The 15,367-nt window shown below is 40.0% G+C and overlaps 1 protein-coding gene across 3 annotated transcripts in view; it reads right to left on the bottom strand.

Annotated features, from left to right (window-relative positions):
• Nucleotides 1-15,367, bottom strand: part of SLC37A1 (solute carrier family 37 member 1) — a 44,186-nt gene that overhangs the window by 13,274 nt on the left and 15,545 nt on the right. For 2 of the 3 annotated variants that reach the window (XM_042459576.1, XM_042459575.1), the window contains 8 exons: nucleotides 14,588-14,664; nucleotides 13,582-13,748; nucleotides 13,086-13,129; nucleotides 10,328-10,420; nucleotides 7,106-7,237; nucleotides 6,288-6,378; nucleotides 1,734-1,796; nucleotides 465-550 (listed from right to left, as the gene is read on the bottom strand). In XM_042459576.1, the coding sequence (XP_042315510.1) occupies nucleotides 465-550; nucleotides 1,734-1,796; nucleotides 6,288-6,378; nucleotides 7,106-7,237; nucleotides 10,328-10,420; nucleotides 13,086-13,129; nucleotides 13,582-13,748; nucleotides 14,588-14,664 (753 nt within the window). The remainder of the gene's footprint in view (nucleotides 1-464; nucleotides 551-1,733; nucleotides 1,797-6,287; nucleotides 6,379-7,105; nucleotides 7,238-10,327; nucleotides 10,421-13,085; nucleotides 13,130-13,581; nucleotides 13,749-14,587; nucleotides 14,665-15,367) is intronic. The other variant, XM_042459577.1, reaches the window with a different exon arrangement.

Below are 15,367 nucleotides of genomic sequence, written 5' to 3'. Positions count from 1 at the left end.
TTAGGGATATTAGGGATGTGAATAAGGAAGAGAGATAATTCTGCATTTAATAGGAAAAAGAAGAGGATTAATTTAGGCCTGAAACAGATGGGCAAACAGGGGTGACTTCTAGCCACTCCAGAGGCATGGCACTTACATGACACATGCTCCCAGAGTGCCTGGAATTCTCCCCAGGACCACCTAAACCAGCCCAAAACCAGTCCCAAAAGGAGTGGATCTTTTCTGCTCCTATTTGGGATTGTGGCAGGAGGTGTCTTTGGGGCTACAGCATGTGTTCGCCATGGCCCCAGGGCGATCAGACTTTGAGCGGCTTCTGGCTGCTCCTTCCTGCCCACTTGCATTGCCCCCCAAAAAGTTACAACAAACATAAAAATATTTCTATCACAGACTGGCATCTACTGGCAGAATATAAAAACTTGTCTATAATTTTATTTTATTATTGCTCTGGTGTTAATATATCTTACGGTGGGTGCAGCAATCAATAGCATCATGCCACAAGTTGTAGCCCTTTTTCTCAGTCGGTCTGATATTACACCTGCCAAAATTCCACCTGCAGAAAAAAAATGTGTTCATAACTTTTAATGGCATTTTTTATAAATTCGCAGAGGCATTAGATATCACTCTGAAAGACATTTCCCCCAGGTACATTAAGTCCATCAGTCAGTGGATTGGAGCTCCTATGGATCGTCCCATCCCATGTTACGAAATGGTGGCATGTGCCACTGGGCATGCTGACATGGGTGTGCACATGTTGCCACCCATTGACTAATAAGGGCTCAAGCTCTGGAACCAAACCCCCATAGATGGGAAGGGTCCACTGTATTAATATTTAAAAAGTGTCTTAGGCATACAGCAGCCCCCAAACGTATGTTAGTACTATTCCTGTTAAATTCCTGCACTAATATTGCTCAGAATAGGATAACCTCAATCTTTTCCAACCTATTTCTTCAAACAGTGTATCTACACTGTAGGAATAATGTAGTTTGACAATATTTTAAATGTTCTATCTCTATCCTGTGGAATCCTGGATTTGTAATTTTACAAGGTTTTAGCCTTGTCTGCCAAAGAGTGCTGGTGCCTCACAAGACTACAAATCCCAGGATTCTATAGAATCGGGGCATGGCTTTTAAAGTGGTCTCTAACTGCATTATTTCTACAGTGTAGATTAAGAAGCAGAACCTTCCCTCCAGTCCATCTGATACCATCTGGTCCAGGGACGTAGCCGGGGTGTGTGTCTTGGGGTCCGGACCCCCCCCCCACTTCCATTAGAAAAATGAATGGTGTGTGCTGCTGCGCCGCCGCACCCAAGTCCCATTATAATGGTGACACTTAGTCTGGACCCCCCCTTCCTAAAATCCTAGCTATGTCCCTGTCTGGTCTCGAAGGGAGAGAAGAACTGCTGGGCCTGATCCCCTTCCCCACTGCCATTCCCTTCTTCTTTTGTGTCATGTCTTTTTAGATTGTAAGCCTGAGGGTAGAGAACTGTCTAATTAACAATTTGTAAGTCGCTCTGAGAGCCTTTGTGGATGAAGTGCAGGTTATAAATACTCTACATAAATACAAATAAATAAAATTTTGCTTTTTCTGTTCAGCAGCTGAGCTTCTGCTCCCAACCTATGTAGTTCTCTATAGCTCCTGCTTCTAACAGCTGGACAATGATATCAGTTTAAACATACGTAGACATACATGGACAGGTTTTACAGTAATAAACAGATACAAAGTTGCAAACTCACCAAAGATTCCTCCAACATCAAATAGTGTGGAAAGGTCACCTGCTTTCTTGGCATCAAGATGTTCTACAGTGAAAATATACCAGTACTAGTTTAGGTACTACTTCTAGTTGATATGAAAAGGCTCAGGAGAATAGCTATTATAGAAGTGGTGTAAATTACTCTCCCTCAACCCCTTTCCTACAAATAAGAAGGAATTAAACTACCAGAGGCAAGTATCATTTTGGAAATTATAATGAAATGTTTCCCACACTATCTTGTTCATATATCTACAGTAATATTAAACTGCAGCTGGGAAGAGGATCAAATTCCATACACCATTAAGTTCATCTACAAACAATGAAAACACTCTGCATTGGTCTATTTATTTTATGATATTTTCTTGTTTCTCTATCCTAATGAAGTATTTTATAGCAAGTTTGAATATCAGATATACATAACCAATTATACAGTCTACTCCCCCATTAAAACGGAAATCAAGTGCCTTAGCCGGGAAAAAAGCTTCTGCACAGATATTCTGGGATAAAAAGGGAATCACAATGTGTCATAAGCCTATAAATTTGAAATGATAGAACTATAATATAGTTACAGTAAAATCATGAGGAAGTTTACAGCATCTCTCCTCTATCATAAAGAGGTCATGATTCTTCATCAAGGTTGATTGGATAAAGCTCCTCATACAGTTACACATTGATAGCACAATGCAACCCTTGTACTGAATGGCAGTATTACACAACTAATCCACAACTTTGTGAATAACAGCACCACATTCACAATGTTACTTCAGCAACCTTGAACAGAATCTAGACTGGGGTAGGCAACCTTTTTGAGCCGGGGGCCGGGTTGCTGTCCCTCAGACAACTGGGAGGCCGAAGCCAGGGGTGGAGCTTCCACCCTCTGGGGGCGGAGCTGCATGCCGGGGGCGGAGCTTTTGGCCAAAGGGGAGGGAGGCTGAAGGGAAGGGCTTGGGCAGGCCGCCTTCTGGGTTCCCCCATGGCCCTTCTGGCCCCAGGCCTCTCTCTCCAGAGGGAGGCCTGGGGCCGCATGGGCCGAGAAGGAGCCCACAGAAGTCCTCCTCCTCCTCCTCCTCCTCCTGGGTGGCGCGTGCAAGGAAAGAGGAGCCCGTCCCCTTTGGCCAGCTGGCCAATGGCTGGCTGGCCAAAAGGGACGAGCTCCCCTGTCCTAGGCCTGCGCGCGGGCGGGAAAGCCCCGCTGCGGTTGGCGGCAGCGGTGCTGCCAAGGAGGAGGAGGGTTGGCGGCCAGCCACCCGCATTAGGGATATGCCATCCCTAAGCGGCAGCAGCGGCCTTGGTGGCGGCAGCGGCAGGACCGGGCTGGGGCCGGTCCTGCCACCTCGCCAGGCCGGATCCGGCCCACGGGCTGGGGGTTGCCAACCCCTGATCTAGACATTCTGCATTGAACAAAAATGTCAAACTGCTTCTGTAGGGAAATTTAAGCATTAACAAGACACTTAAATACCCTAAAGGGATAAGATCCCATCTGATCTTGGATGCTGAGCAGGATCAGCACTGGTTAGTACTTGGATAGGAGACTGCCAATGAATACCAGGTGCTGTAGGCTATATTTCAGAGGAAGAAACTGACAAAACTACCTCTGAGTATTCCTTGCCTCGAAAAACCCTATGAAATTCATGGAGTCACTGTAAGTAGACATGTGACCTAAAGGCATACACACATACACCCCACCGACAGGATTTCAGCTACAGCCAATTACAATTCTTCAAGCCTAAGGATATAATATTTAAATGTACTCCTACTATAGGACATTGTCAGAAGGTACATGCTAAAACAACCTGTTGAAACTAAAACGATCTGCATCTATTACAATTGTTTGCCAGAAGTTGGTGTCCGCTCTGTTTAACTACATAGCCAATACTGGCCTGACCATCCCAAACTTGATGGAAACATCATTCACCTGCACTCTGATCACTGACAGAATGGAACTCCTATTCCCTATGCAGTTGATGCCTACTAGATACTTTAGGAAATGTCATGATCATGGCAACAGTGTCACAATTCTGACTAAGTAGCAACCCGTAATTGTTTCATATTCATGATGCTTTAGTGTATTTGTTTGAATGCTGCACTAAGAACTTTGGGAGATCAGGATTCAAATCCTTTCTCAGCCATGGAAACCCACTGGGTGATCTTGAGCAAGTCACAGTCTCAGCCTCAGAGGAAGGCAACAGCAAACCACCTCTGAATAAATCTTTCTAAGAAAACTGTAGCATAGGGTAACTTGCCATAAGTTGGAGTCAACATTAAGGCATACATTGATGGTGTAAAAATCAGGAAAGATAGCAGACCTAAGATTTAGAAGTTTATCTTATAACGACTACAGAGCATATATCTGTTCTAGACTACTTAAGATGAAGCCAAATGTACTGTGGGAGCTCTATGATTAGGATTCACTACTGTTTCTGATAATTACAAGCCCATGGGCTGCTCTGAAAACTGGATTGATTATGCTCAGGCAAAGTGTAATTCCTCTAGAGTAATTTCCCCTCTCCTAATGCTGCTATTAATTCTGAGACAGTGGGGAAAAACAGAACAGTATCTTGTAGAACACAGTAGTAGAATTCTAAAAAAACAAATAAGCCGTGTGGTTTCTTAAAGACTAGCACACACATTATGTGGCATAAATAGTTATGAATTCAATTCTACTGCATAAAACAGGATAACCATAGTACTGGTATATAATGTAGAATTTACTTGAGTGATGTGTGTAGCTGGGAAATTTATATTTAGCACAACAGGAAAGTAAAAATGCATCCCTAAGTTACTTTATACATTAATAGGGCTGAGGAACAATTTAAACAGTCTGTGGATAAATTCATGCTTCAGCCACTATCTTTTCTGCATAACAACCTCTTCTCTCAAAGATTGATGCATTATACAGTTGGCCCTCCACACTTGCAGATTTGATTATTTGTGGATTTGATTAATACGTTCCCTGTAGGATCCTCTAGGACCTAAGTGCTCCGATGGAACTCTGCTGGAAGTTGACCACAGAGTTGTGCTGAAGAATCTAGAAGTTCCTAGAAAAGACACTTCTCTAGGCATTTGGAGGTCCTCCAACACAATTCTATGATCAATTTCTGGCAGATGTTGATCACAGAGTTGCCCTGGAGGACCTAGAGATTCCTATAGAGGTGTTCTCTCAGGTAAAAATAGTGTTATTTTATTTGCAGGTCTTCCACATTCACAGGGTGCCTTTACCCCTAACCTCAGCGAATGTGGAGGGACAAGTGTAATTCTGTTCAGTAAGGTTTTTAAAAAGAAAACTAGATGGCAGCAGTGGTGAGAGACCTCATGACATTCACTTGTTAACCACTTAATTGAATATTATAAATTTGACAGTCTGAGTTTCACCCCTTAAGTCTTGGATATTTCTGCATATCACAATGCTAAACAATGAAAACAAGACAGTTCCTCTCATCTCACTTCAGTGCTGTGCATTCCTCCTATCTCACCATGGCACTTAATCTTGACTTTACCATTATTCTATTAGGTTAAGAACTACAGATGTCAGGGAAGTTTGTAATCTGTAGACTGGTTAGCTAACTCATAATACCTGTACACACATCTAATATAGTAAAGTATTACAATCTCAAATGCCATCTTTAACTCAGGCCTTAACAGAAGAAGAGAGGAAGTCCCTCACTCATCACATGCACTGTCACTCTGCTCTCCTACCCACCTCTTCCTTCCCTACTCTTTTGCCTGGCCAATCTAGCACGGTGCAGGTTCCTTCTTCCTTCTCTGAAATGCATGGGATGCTGCTAGGCCCACATCATACATCCTGGGATAATTATATTTTCCAGGGTCCTCAGAGTGAGTCACCAGCAACTCACATCTGCAAACAAAGAAAGGAAGAATCTGTGTGCTGTTGCTATTAGAATTAGCACAATGCAGAGGTCAAAGATTCTGACGAAGGAGCAAAGACAACAATGTCTATTATAGGAACTCCATTCTAAAATAGGAAAGTTACTGAGGGAGCTATTCTAATCTAGCTACATCTCTAGGATGGTCTTGGAGAAGAGTGGAGTGAGAAGAGTAGAAACATCCCTAAGAGTATCCGTTTACATCACAGAGGGGTCAGGATAGGTAGATAGGGAGGGAGATACTGCATGTCACTCAGATTATCTAACCATATTACTACCACCCCCTCTAAGGCATTAACTCTTTCAGTGCAGAGTGTTGCTGCACTTCGAACAGTTGCTGCTGCAAATGCCACATAAGGAGCTCTGGAGAGAGCTCTGGACACTACCCAACACGAGCACTCATAATTTAGTTTGAATATAAGCAAGATGTTTTCTCTCAAGTTTTAAGGAAAATAATGAAATTAGCTGAATAGAAGCACTTTTCAATAAAGGCCACCACTACCTAGAATTAAAGTTATCACTGTAAAAGTCTTTCTTTAAAAATATAACACAGTATCCAGGAAAAAAACCCACCAAGATTATACTCTCTTTTGTCAAACATGACATTTTACAAGAGCATCTTGCATGCTTCCTCAAGCCTACATAGAACTTACCTACATTTGTGATGTATAACGGAAGCCAGAAAAGAAAAGTGTAGCTGACTAGTTTGGCAAATAACAGGCAAAGAGAGAATTCCACAACTCCCTACAGAGAAAGGAAAATAAAATTATGAAAAAAGTGAGAGAAAACTAAGAAAGAAACACTAAACATATGTTGTTTTCACTTGGGTAATTTTAGGACAAGCCAAAAATAAATAAATCCCTAAATAACTTCTAGACTTGTTCCTTTCCAGTGTTATGTAGAAACAGAGGTTTATAGGATGAAGCATAAAAACCTAGAATGGTGCAAAGAGACAGTATGTTCTTTCATTGCAGCACTAGGATTCAACATTAGCACTGCACATCAAAGCTATCCCTGATGTGTCTGCTTTCTTTGAGTACTTATGTGCCATAGGTGAGTTAGGCTAGTGGTTCCTAAATGTTAGTCCTCCATATATTTTGGGCTTTCACTCCCAGAATTTCTGGCTGCTTGCCAAGTTGGCCGGGGTTTCTGGGAATTCTGGTTCAAAATAGTGAGTTAGGCAATATGATTATTCATGCAGTTTGATTGAGAGGGGTGAGGCAGGGATGGATCAATGGCTCATTCTATCACAACAAGAAGACTGTACAATAGGCCCAAGAAATATATGGTATCTCCATACCTTTCAGATAATACCTCTTACTGGATACTTCATGTGATGTTTGCCTAGGTACATATATTGTCAATAGAAAAATTAGCACAATTTATGATACTAACCCTGTTACATCTAGCTTTGGTAATACACTCAGCTAAAACATAACCTAGATCACAGTTACAATTGTCACATACTCACAGGTATCCGCAAAGCTCCAGTAAAGCTTATAGCAGATTTTCTTTTTTCAAGGCCTTCACATACTCCATTGTTGTGAAGTAGTGGTTTTATACAGTTCCCATTTTCAGCTAACAGACAGTGCATCTCTTGATCCTAAATTTTTTTTTTTAAAAATCCCATCAAAGTTAATAAGAGAAATAAGATGTACCTTTTCTTACAAACCATGCAATTCAAATACTTTAAAGTATCTTAAAAAGAAGAACAGTTTGGGATTTTCAAAAGGTTAAGTGGAATCACATGCTACAGTATTTATATTGTTGAAACACAACTGAGGAAACTTACACTTATGAAATCATATTTTTGACATAATGTCTGGCTTGATAAAATGTCATATTTATTAACTTATTCAAGTGCTGCAGTATTGTCTTATCAGCCAGCATTGTGTCTTTTGACAAGAAGCCTAGAAAAGATACTCTGTTGCAAGTATTTACTAACAACATTACAATAGAATTATTCGCCTTCCAAGGTGCATATTTTATACACAAGTAAGTTTATTAATGCATTCACTACTTGCTGTACAGCAAAGCTAGGTGACCCCATCAACATTGTCACAGACAAGTAATTAAAACTCTCCAGGTTTCAAACTGCTGGTTTTATCAAACCACTCAAGTATGTAAACTGGTTTTAGTGAGCCTAATTTGTTGAACAAGCTTCTGTATTCAAACCCTTGGCATATTATTAAAACAAGCTTCTGTATTCAAAACCTTGGCATATTATTTAAACAAATCTGTAAATTCTGCAAGAATAATAGCAGTACTATTGATATTTTCCAGTAGATCTTATAGTCTTGTGTATTTTATTAAAATGACAATAAACGTCATGCTTTCTTTTGATCTTCCAAGCCATTTAACTAAAGAATAAAGTAAAGACCAACTTAGCCATGGAAGGCATCAAAGCAAGGTTCACACAAATCTGGTTATGTTTACTGGCATTTCAGGCAAACAGAAATATCCTTTCACATAAATTATTTTGAGCCAATGACAGTTTTATTCATATGATGCAGTACTTGCCAGGAATAAATGTGACAGGGTAGTAAACACAAACTCATGTAATGTGATATATTATTTCACCAGATTTGTGTAAAAGCTTGGACTCTTGTTAAGTCAAGTCGCTACTTAAAAGCCTGCATTTTACATTATTAATCAGAACAGTTTTGAAATGATTGTCTTGTAGTAAAATTTATAACTGAACTTAAATTCTCAGAATAGACTCTTTATTAAACATTTATATTCAAGTCAAGATTTTAATATGTAACCGCTATCCTAAAGTGCAGGTCATATATATCCATGAACAAGAGTGAGCTCTGTGACTCTGAGACCCAAACCTGCTCAGTGCACCATGAAACACAGATAGACTGGGGATCATTTGATGCAGCAGCATCTCTGAATCACATCCTGGCAAATACTAGGTCATATTTCAAAGACTCTTCTCTAGGTTTCATATATTGTTCATAACACAAAACTTTATTCTGCCACCAACTAAATCTCATTAGATCTCAAGGCCTTAAGAAGAGGACAGCCAAAAGTTATTTTGCTTTAAAAACATGTGAAGGAAGTATGCAAACTGCACCTTCCCCCAGAAACAAAGTGATCTGCAAAAGTGTAGATGGCCTTGGTCTAAGATTCCTATCTTCATGAAATACAACAGAAGAAATAGGGTATTCTATTGTTCTGCCCTGCCTTCACCCATATTATAAATATTTCTGTTCATGCTTTGTTCATGGAGCAGGCACATCATGTTCACTGTGTGCTGTGGGTTAAAACTACTGTGTAGGATGATTCTGTTAGATCATAGCCAATAACAAATTATTATATAAAATATAGTGCAATAAGCTTTGAAAAGAGAAAGGCACAGATATAGCATTAGTACTGCCAACTTCTAGCTCCAGGCAAATAATCATATATCTATTGATTCCCCAACATCTTACAGATGAAATCAGGGACACTTAGGCATATGCAGTTCCATTCTCAGACTCCAGACTACTGCCTTAGCATCCCATTCTCATCCATCAGTACACACTGCTGAAAACTTTTCTGCCAGCAATATTCATATTCATTTATTCTGCATTAGTCTGTCATGTACTGGCTTCTGAATCTGAAACCAATCTATTAGTAAAGTGACCACAACAGTGTGCTTTGTGAATATGAATTTTGTTATTGTTGTGTGCCTCCAAGTCATTTTTTTTACTTGTGGTGTGGTGACTTATCATGGGGCTTTCTTGGCAAATTTCTTCAGAGGGGGTTTGCCATGGTCATCCTCTGGGCCTCTGGATATGAAATTAGAATATTTAAAATAATAGACATTTAACAGACAGCTTATTAGAAAAGATCTGTTCAAGTATGCTTAGCAACATTTACTGTCTAAATAAGGAGATGTATGGGGATTGAAGGAAAGCTGTAACATGTGTCTGTATATTAACAAAGATTTTTAAGGAGGCAACTGTCAAATCTTTCCCAGAAAAAGAAAGGACAAGATAGAGGTAATGATTAACCAGGGATAGAAAGTTGAAAATCAGGTATGTTCCTTATAAACACAGATATTTTAAAGAAATATGATTAAGCAAATACTGTTTCACAACACACAGCCTTACTGTGTAGCATTATATATATATATATATATATATATATAGAGAGAGAGAGAGAGAGAGAGAGAGAGAGCTGAAGGTAATATGCTTTTCCTTTACCTGAGATGTGTTCATTTTCTTAGTGATTAATTTTGGTTTACAAATGCTAAATCTATCTGACATATTCAAGGAACTTTTTGAATCCTGAAAGATATGTTACTAAGAATTTTTAAGAGGAAGACAATAGCAGGGCACTATGCTACTAGAAAAGTAGTTACTCAAATGGTTGTACTTTCTCAGAAGATGTGCAGCCTAAGTGCAGCCAACCATTCTACAATCAAATATAAACAGCCCTTTCTCACACTCTTCACTTGGTATGTGGAAAAATAACTGACTGTGATGTAACATGTGATAACAAGGCCTTGACACCTGTTGTGCAATCAGCTGTGGTAGTCATTATAACTACGATGACATATATTTTTATTTTACACTAAGAAGGTATAGGATCTTGGTATTAAGTACTACCCATACACAAGCCTCATTAAAGTCAGTTGAACTTCTGAATAAAAACAGTTTGCATTAGATTTTAAGTCTTTTTTTACTGTATCTGAAATACCTACCAGAAAGTTCAATACGCAATATGTAGGATCTGATACTCCCAGACTTTTGCCACAAGATGGAGCTGATTGCCACTCTGCATACCAAGACTGACCCTTTTGTGAGGCAAGGGAGTTTATCAGACAAGGGGAATTGGAAGTATAATCCGATGACAATCTGAACGCATGATAGACTGCCACACGCAAATTTGGGCAATGGCATGCTATTGTCGGACAATGGGGAGCTAATTCAAATGCAATGCGTATTCATGTAATTGCGCGAAACTAGCAACTTTACGTGAATGCGTTCTGGCCCCACTTTCTTTTCATTCGAATTTAAGAGAAATTCCTCACGTTTGATAAACTCCAAGGAGAGTCCTTTCTTTAGGTAATGGTAACCTAATGGTGCCCCTCCCCTCAGGCCCATCTGCTGCTGGGGTACATATAGGCCTAGCAGCAGTTTGCCTGCCCCTTGCTGTCTAGCGATCCCTCATCCAAGAAAGAAAAGAGGAGTCTGGAAAAACCTGAGAACAACGGTGGCAGCTGCTTAGTAGTCCCAGCACTATTTTACTACCATGGCAAATACAGTGTTTAGACATGGGTCTCATCTCCCAGATATCTCATTATGTATATGCAAATATTCAAAAATCCAAAAAAGTAAATAATCCAAAATTCAAAACACATCCGTTCCCAAGCATTTCAAATAAGAGAGATTCAACCTATACCTTACTCTTAAATCTTAAACAGTATATTCTTACTGCTGCTGCAGCAAAGAGGCTGAAGATACTCCTAGGGTTTTCTAGGATTATTTACCATATCCCATTTTTTTATTCAGAGCAAAGCACTATGGATGAAGATAGTCCCAGAGTGTGTGTAAAGCAGCTTAGTATCACTTTTATAACAGATTTTTTGCAGATCTGCATTTTGCTGATGCAGTGCTCTTAAGAATCTCCAGGTCTGTCTCACCTAATGCCTTGCTCTGAGGAATGATTTTACAGGATAATACAGCTTTGTTAGATAAGATGGCACCAGAGGTCCCGCTAGAGCTACTGCAGTACTGCCACAGCAAAACCTGGAGGAAGCCAGAAGTAAGTGCATGAGTTTCAGGATGGTGACACTTGCTGATCCATCTCAGGTGAAGGAATATTTTGGACCAACCCCATGTACAGTACTGGAGATAAGTCAAACAGTTTTCTCCATTTCATAGGTGCTCATTTTTTTCCCTCTATACTATTTCTTCCTTTTCTCCATCTCTCTCACACACTAGTTTTAGCTCAAATACTTTAATAATGCAAACTAATGTTGGCACTTTAATACACAAGTGTTGCACAGAATTCTTTTCAAGTGGAAGCTCAAGAAAAAGTTGAAAGAGGGAAAATAAGATTTTTAAAGGACTTTACTCTGAACTTTAAAAAAAAAACCTTTTGAGCTTCTTGGTTGTAAACCCAGATAGAAAAAGTGAGACAGAAAAAGTAAAAGTTAAGACACCTCCATCCCTGATTAATATGGCAGGCCATTTGCAGTCTGTATGTGGCTCAGGAGTGACAGCCACCATCTTGACTTCTCTTGCTGCTCTGGTCAATTAGTATCACTTCAGATGCCCACAAAGTTTTTGTAAATTCTAGGTACAGCAGCCAACTGGCACCTGATATGGGTAGGATTTTGGTCTCCTGGATCTGAGAAATGCAAGCTTCCTTCAAGTCCAGTGGAGAGGGATATACGTACTGCATTTTCCAGCAGCTACTTTTGTGAATGTTGCATGTGTATACCATCAGCCCTTGGTATTTGCAGGGGGATCCATTCCACACCCCTTCCCTACAGATACCAAAATCCACGGATGCTCAAGCCCATGTTGTACCAATGGCAGCCTGTGCCTGTGGCTGCACTGCCATTAAGGAAGCCCCTGTTGTCCTGTGGCAGTGTATAAACATGGCTGTGCCATCACTGGGGACAATAGGATTTAATGGTGGCACAGCCGCATACATGTGCCACCATGAGATACTGAAGGCTGTCCTAATGGTGGCATGGCCATGGGCACGTGCTGCCACTGGGGACACTGCAGGCTTGCTATCTGCGGATGCTTGGATCCACAGATGACAAATCTGCAGATACGGAGGGCCGACCTTACTATTTCTGTTGCGATTTATCAGTGGGATGAGATCTAGTTTTTAAGGGTTGTAGAGCCCATTATCTGCCTCATTGGGGGTTCCTTTAAGGGGCATGGGTTGCAGGTAAGCAAGCTCTGGTCCAGCTCAGGGCCTACTGACTTGCTTCACAGCAGCCTTGAGCCTACATGAGTAGAACAGAATCTTTACTGCAATCATAGACCAGCACATGAGCATATATGGATCTCAGTAGTTGGTATTTAGTAGTTCCTTGGTAGAAGAGCCAAGGTGGTGGTTTGCTCAGATAACAGATCCAGTCCCAGCCAACACTACCCAGTATATATGTAATGAAGTTGTGGCTATTGCCTGGCATCCTATTAGCTTACAACCTTGTAACTGTTTCCTATTCAATCATAAATGATCCCGAAATCCACTGCAACAAGGTTCTGCACCACTGGTGAGCAGACTACTGAAGGATGATACATGAGCTCCATCCTGCCAGAGATCAGTGGTGTGCTGAGGAGTTCTAATGGGACCTCACAGAGGTCCCTACATCTGGTTGGTGCACTATGTGTATGAATATTTGAAGGGAGAAGCTCCCATCATCCAACCTACTTGACACTACCAGATTTGGGGGGGGAAATCAATTAATTATGTCATTTAACGCCTTTACTTACATCATTGGATGATGGTGTACTTGTGCAGTTTGCATCCTTAGGATCTGAAATGAAGGAAACAAAAATATGGTCACTAGATGTACATATGATTCCTCCCCCAAATACTACCATAACTTATAACTGAAAAATGCTTATTATAATGAAATGGGTATGTTTTGTCTGAATACAATGAAAAAAAGTATTTGCCTTGAGTCAAATTAAGGTCATCTGTGGATATTTAGACCTATCAAATGTATAGACAGGGTTAAACTGTAGAATCACATGCATGTTTTCCTACCATATTTGCACATTTTCATTTTCATTCCATACCCTTTGTTCTATTTTTATACCTTCTGAACTATAGTATATCAGAATTGTTGCTTTATCGTGAGAAGATATTGCTTTACTGGGAGAAGATGGGTTTTTGTGACTATGAACAAGCAGATTTAATCAATCACTTTTAGCCTAACTGAACACATTCAGTACTGTATAAATTCATTACAACACAGACACTTACGTTCAATTAGAAACAAGAAGCAGACTATCCCCATTAGAGATATTATAATGCCAGGCACCACAAAAGACAGACCCCAGCAGGTAGACACCCAGTAACCAGCTATTAAAGATCCTAAAATATTTCCTACTGAAGTATGGGAGTTCCATAATCCCATTATCAATCCTCTCCTATAACAAAAAGAAAAAAAGTCTTTATTAATATTTTTATTGACATTAACTTTAAGTAGAAGAGATATTACATCATTTAAATTTTCAAGTCTTACAGGAATCTTTAAGCAAATATATTGTTTTGTTCCAATGTGTTATTCTCTTAGTATTCATTCCCAGAGCAACATAATTTTGCTGCCTGATATAAAGCACAAGATCCTCCTCCTCACCTTCATGTACTGGTGGAGTGGTCTTACTTCAGCACTGACAATGGGACAATATCGATTGTCACACATGAGGACAGGAGGCTAGTTTATAGGTAGCAAGCCTAGCTGCATAACCCTGTCCTCCAGCACCAAATTACCATCTGTTCACTATTTCATTTGGCACCAGTCAAGGAAGCCATAGCCCTGAGTTTGCAAGATCTGAGCAGGACTGTTAATGACAGGATGACTTGGAGGTTTCTCATTCATAGGGTGACCGTAGGTCAAAGTTGACTTGATGATAGTTAACAACAACAATAGCCTTACTAAAGGGCATTTAAAAAAAAAAAACTGTCACCGGGCATCCATTCTCCCATTCAAAAGGTTAATTAATGGAAGCTTTTCCACTACAAACAATCCTGACATTCAAATTGTGTTGAAGGTGATTTTACTTTCTTCATTACTCTCCTAACAAGCAATGTTTAACTGCATAATTATACAGAAAAAGAAAGCTTTTATCATCTGTGAGCATGCATATCTTAGAAAGTATGCATTTGAGATATTGGTAAAGCAGACTTGACTGTTCTAAATGGGTTTGATACTCTGACCAAAATATTCCCACACCTGTTGAAAACGAACCGATTTTAGAAGACTTACCTTCCTTTCCCAAACCAGTTGCCAATGCAGGTTACCACACTGGGCCAGCCAGTTGTTTGCACAAATCCATTAGCAATCTGAAAAATTTAAAAAAATGGCAGCAGTAATCCTAAAACAGGTTGCACTATTTAACTGTTATATTAGGTCCCTGCTGGAAGAAAGGTGAAATATAAATTAAACAAATAAACAAAATAAAATTTACAGAACAAGCCAGATTGTTGAAAAATGGTGAAACAGCATTAAACTTACCACAAAAAAATAATATGGTTTTTAAGCAAAACTTCAAAAACCTACTTTAACCTACTAGCAGCAGACTCTGGCTCTCCTGTGTTCACCATTCACTCATTCAGACCTGTATTAATGAGAGTCTCCTTTCCTTTGCCACAACTTCATTCTAGCAAGCTGAGAGAGATGGCTATTTAGCTATGCAAATAATAGACTTGCAACTTGGTGTTTATCTGGTGGGTTCCTATCTTAACAACCAAGGCTGGAAGAAGTTGCAGTGCAAAAGGGCCACAGCAATGCAAGTTGTGGGGGATACTGATGACTCAATATTCAGAAATACATAATCATGCCAGGTTGATACTGAAGCCATGAACTCTGGAGAAGAACGGAGTAGAATAAAGTTAGGGCCGGTACAGACGGCACTGAAGGGTGGCTTGACGCTGCCCCTTTGAATGCCAGATCAGGGCTGTGGCAACCTCAAAGTGCAGCCCCAATCTGGCTATTTACTGGCTCAAAAAGAGGCATCAAAAGACTGCTCCTTTTTGAGATGGTAAA

The sequence above is a fragment of the Sceloporus undulatus genome, chromosome 3 (genome assembly GCF_019175285.1).
Source record: "Sceloporus undulatus isolate JIND9_A2432 ecotype Alabama chromosome 3, SceUnd_v1.1, whole genome shotgun sequence".
NCBI lineage: Eukaryota > Metazoa > Chordata > Lepidosauria > Squamata > Phrynosomatidae > Sceloporus > Sceloporus undulatus.
Note: the sequence above shows the minus strand (reverse complement) of the source record. Positions and strands in the feature narration are given on the sequence as shown.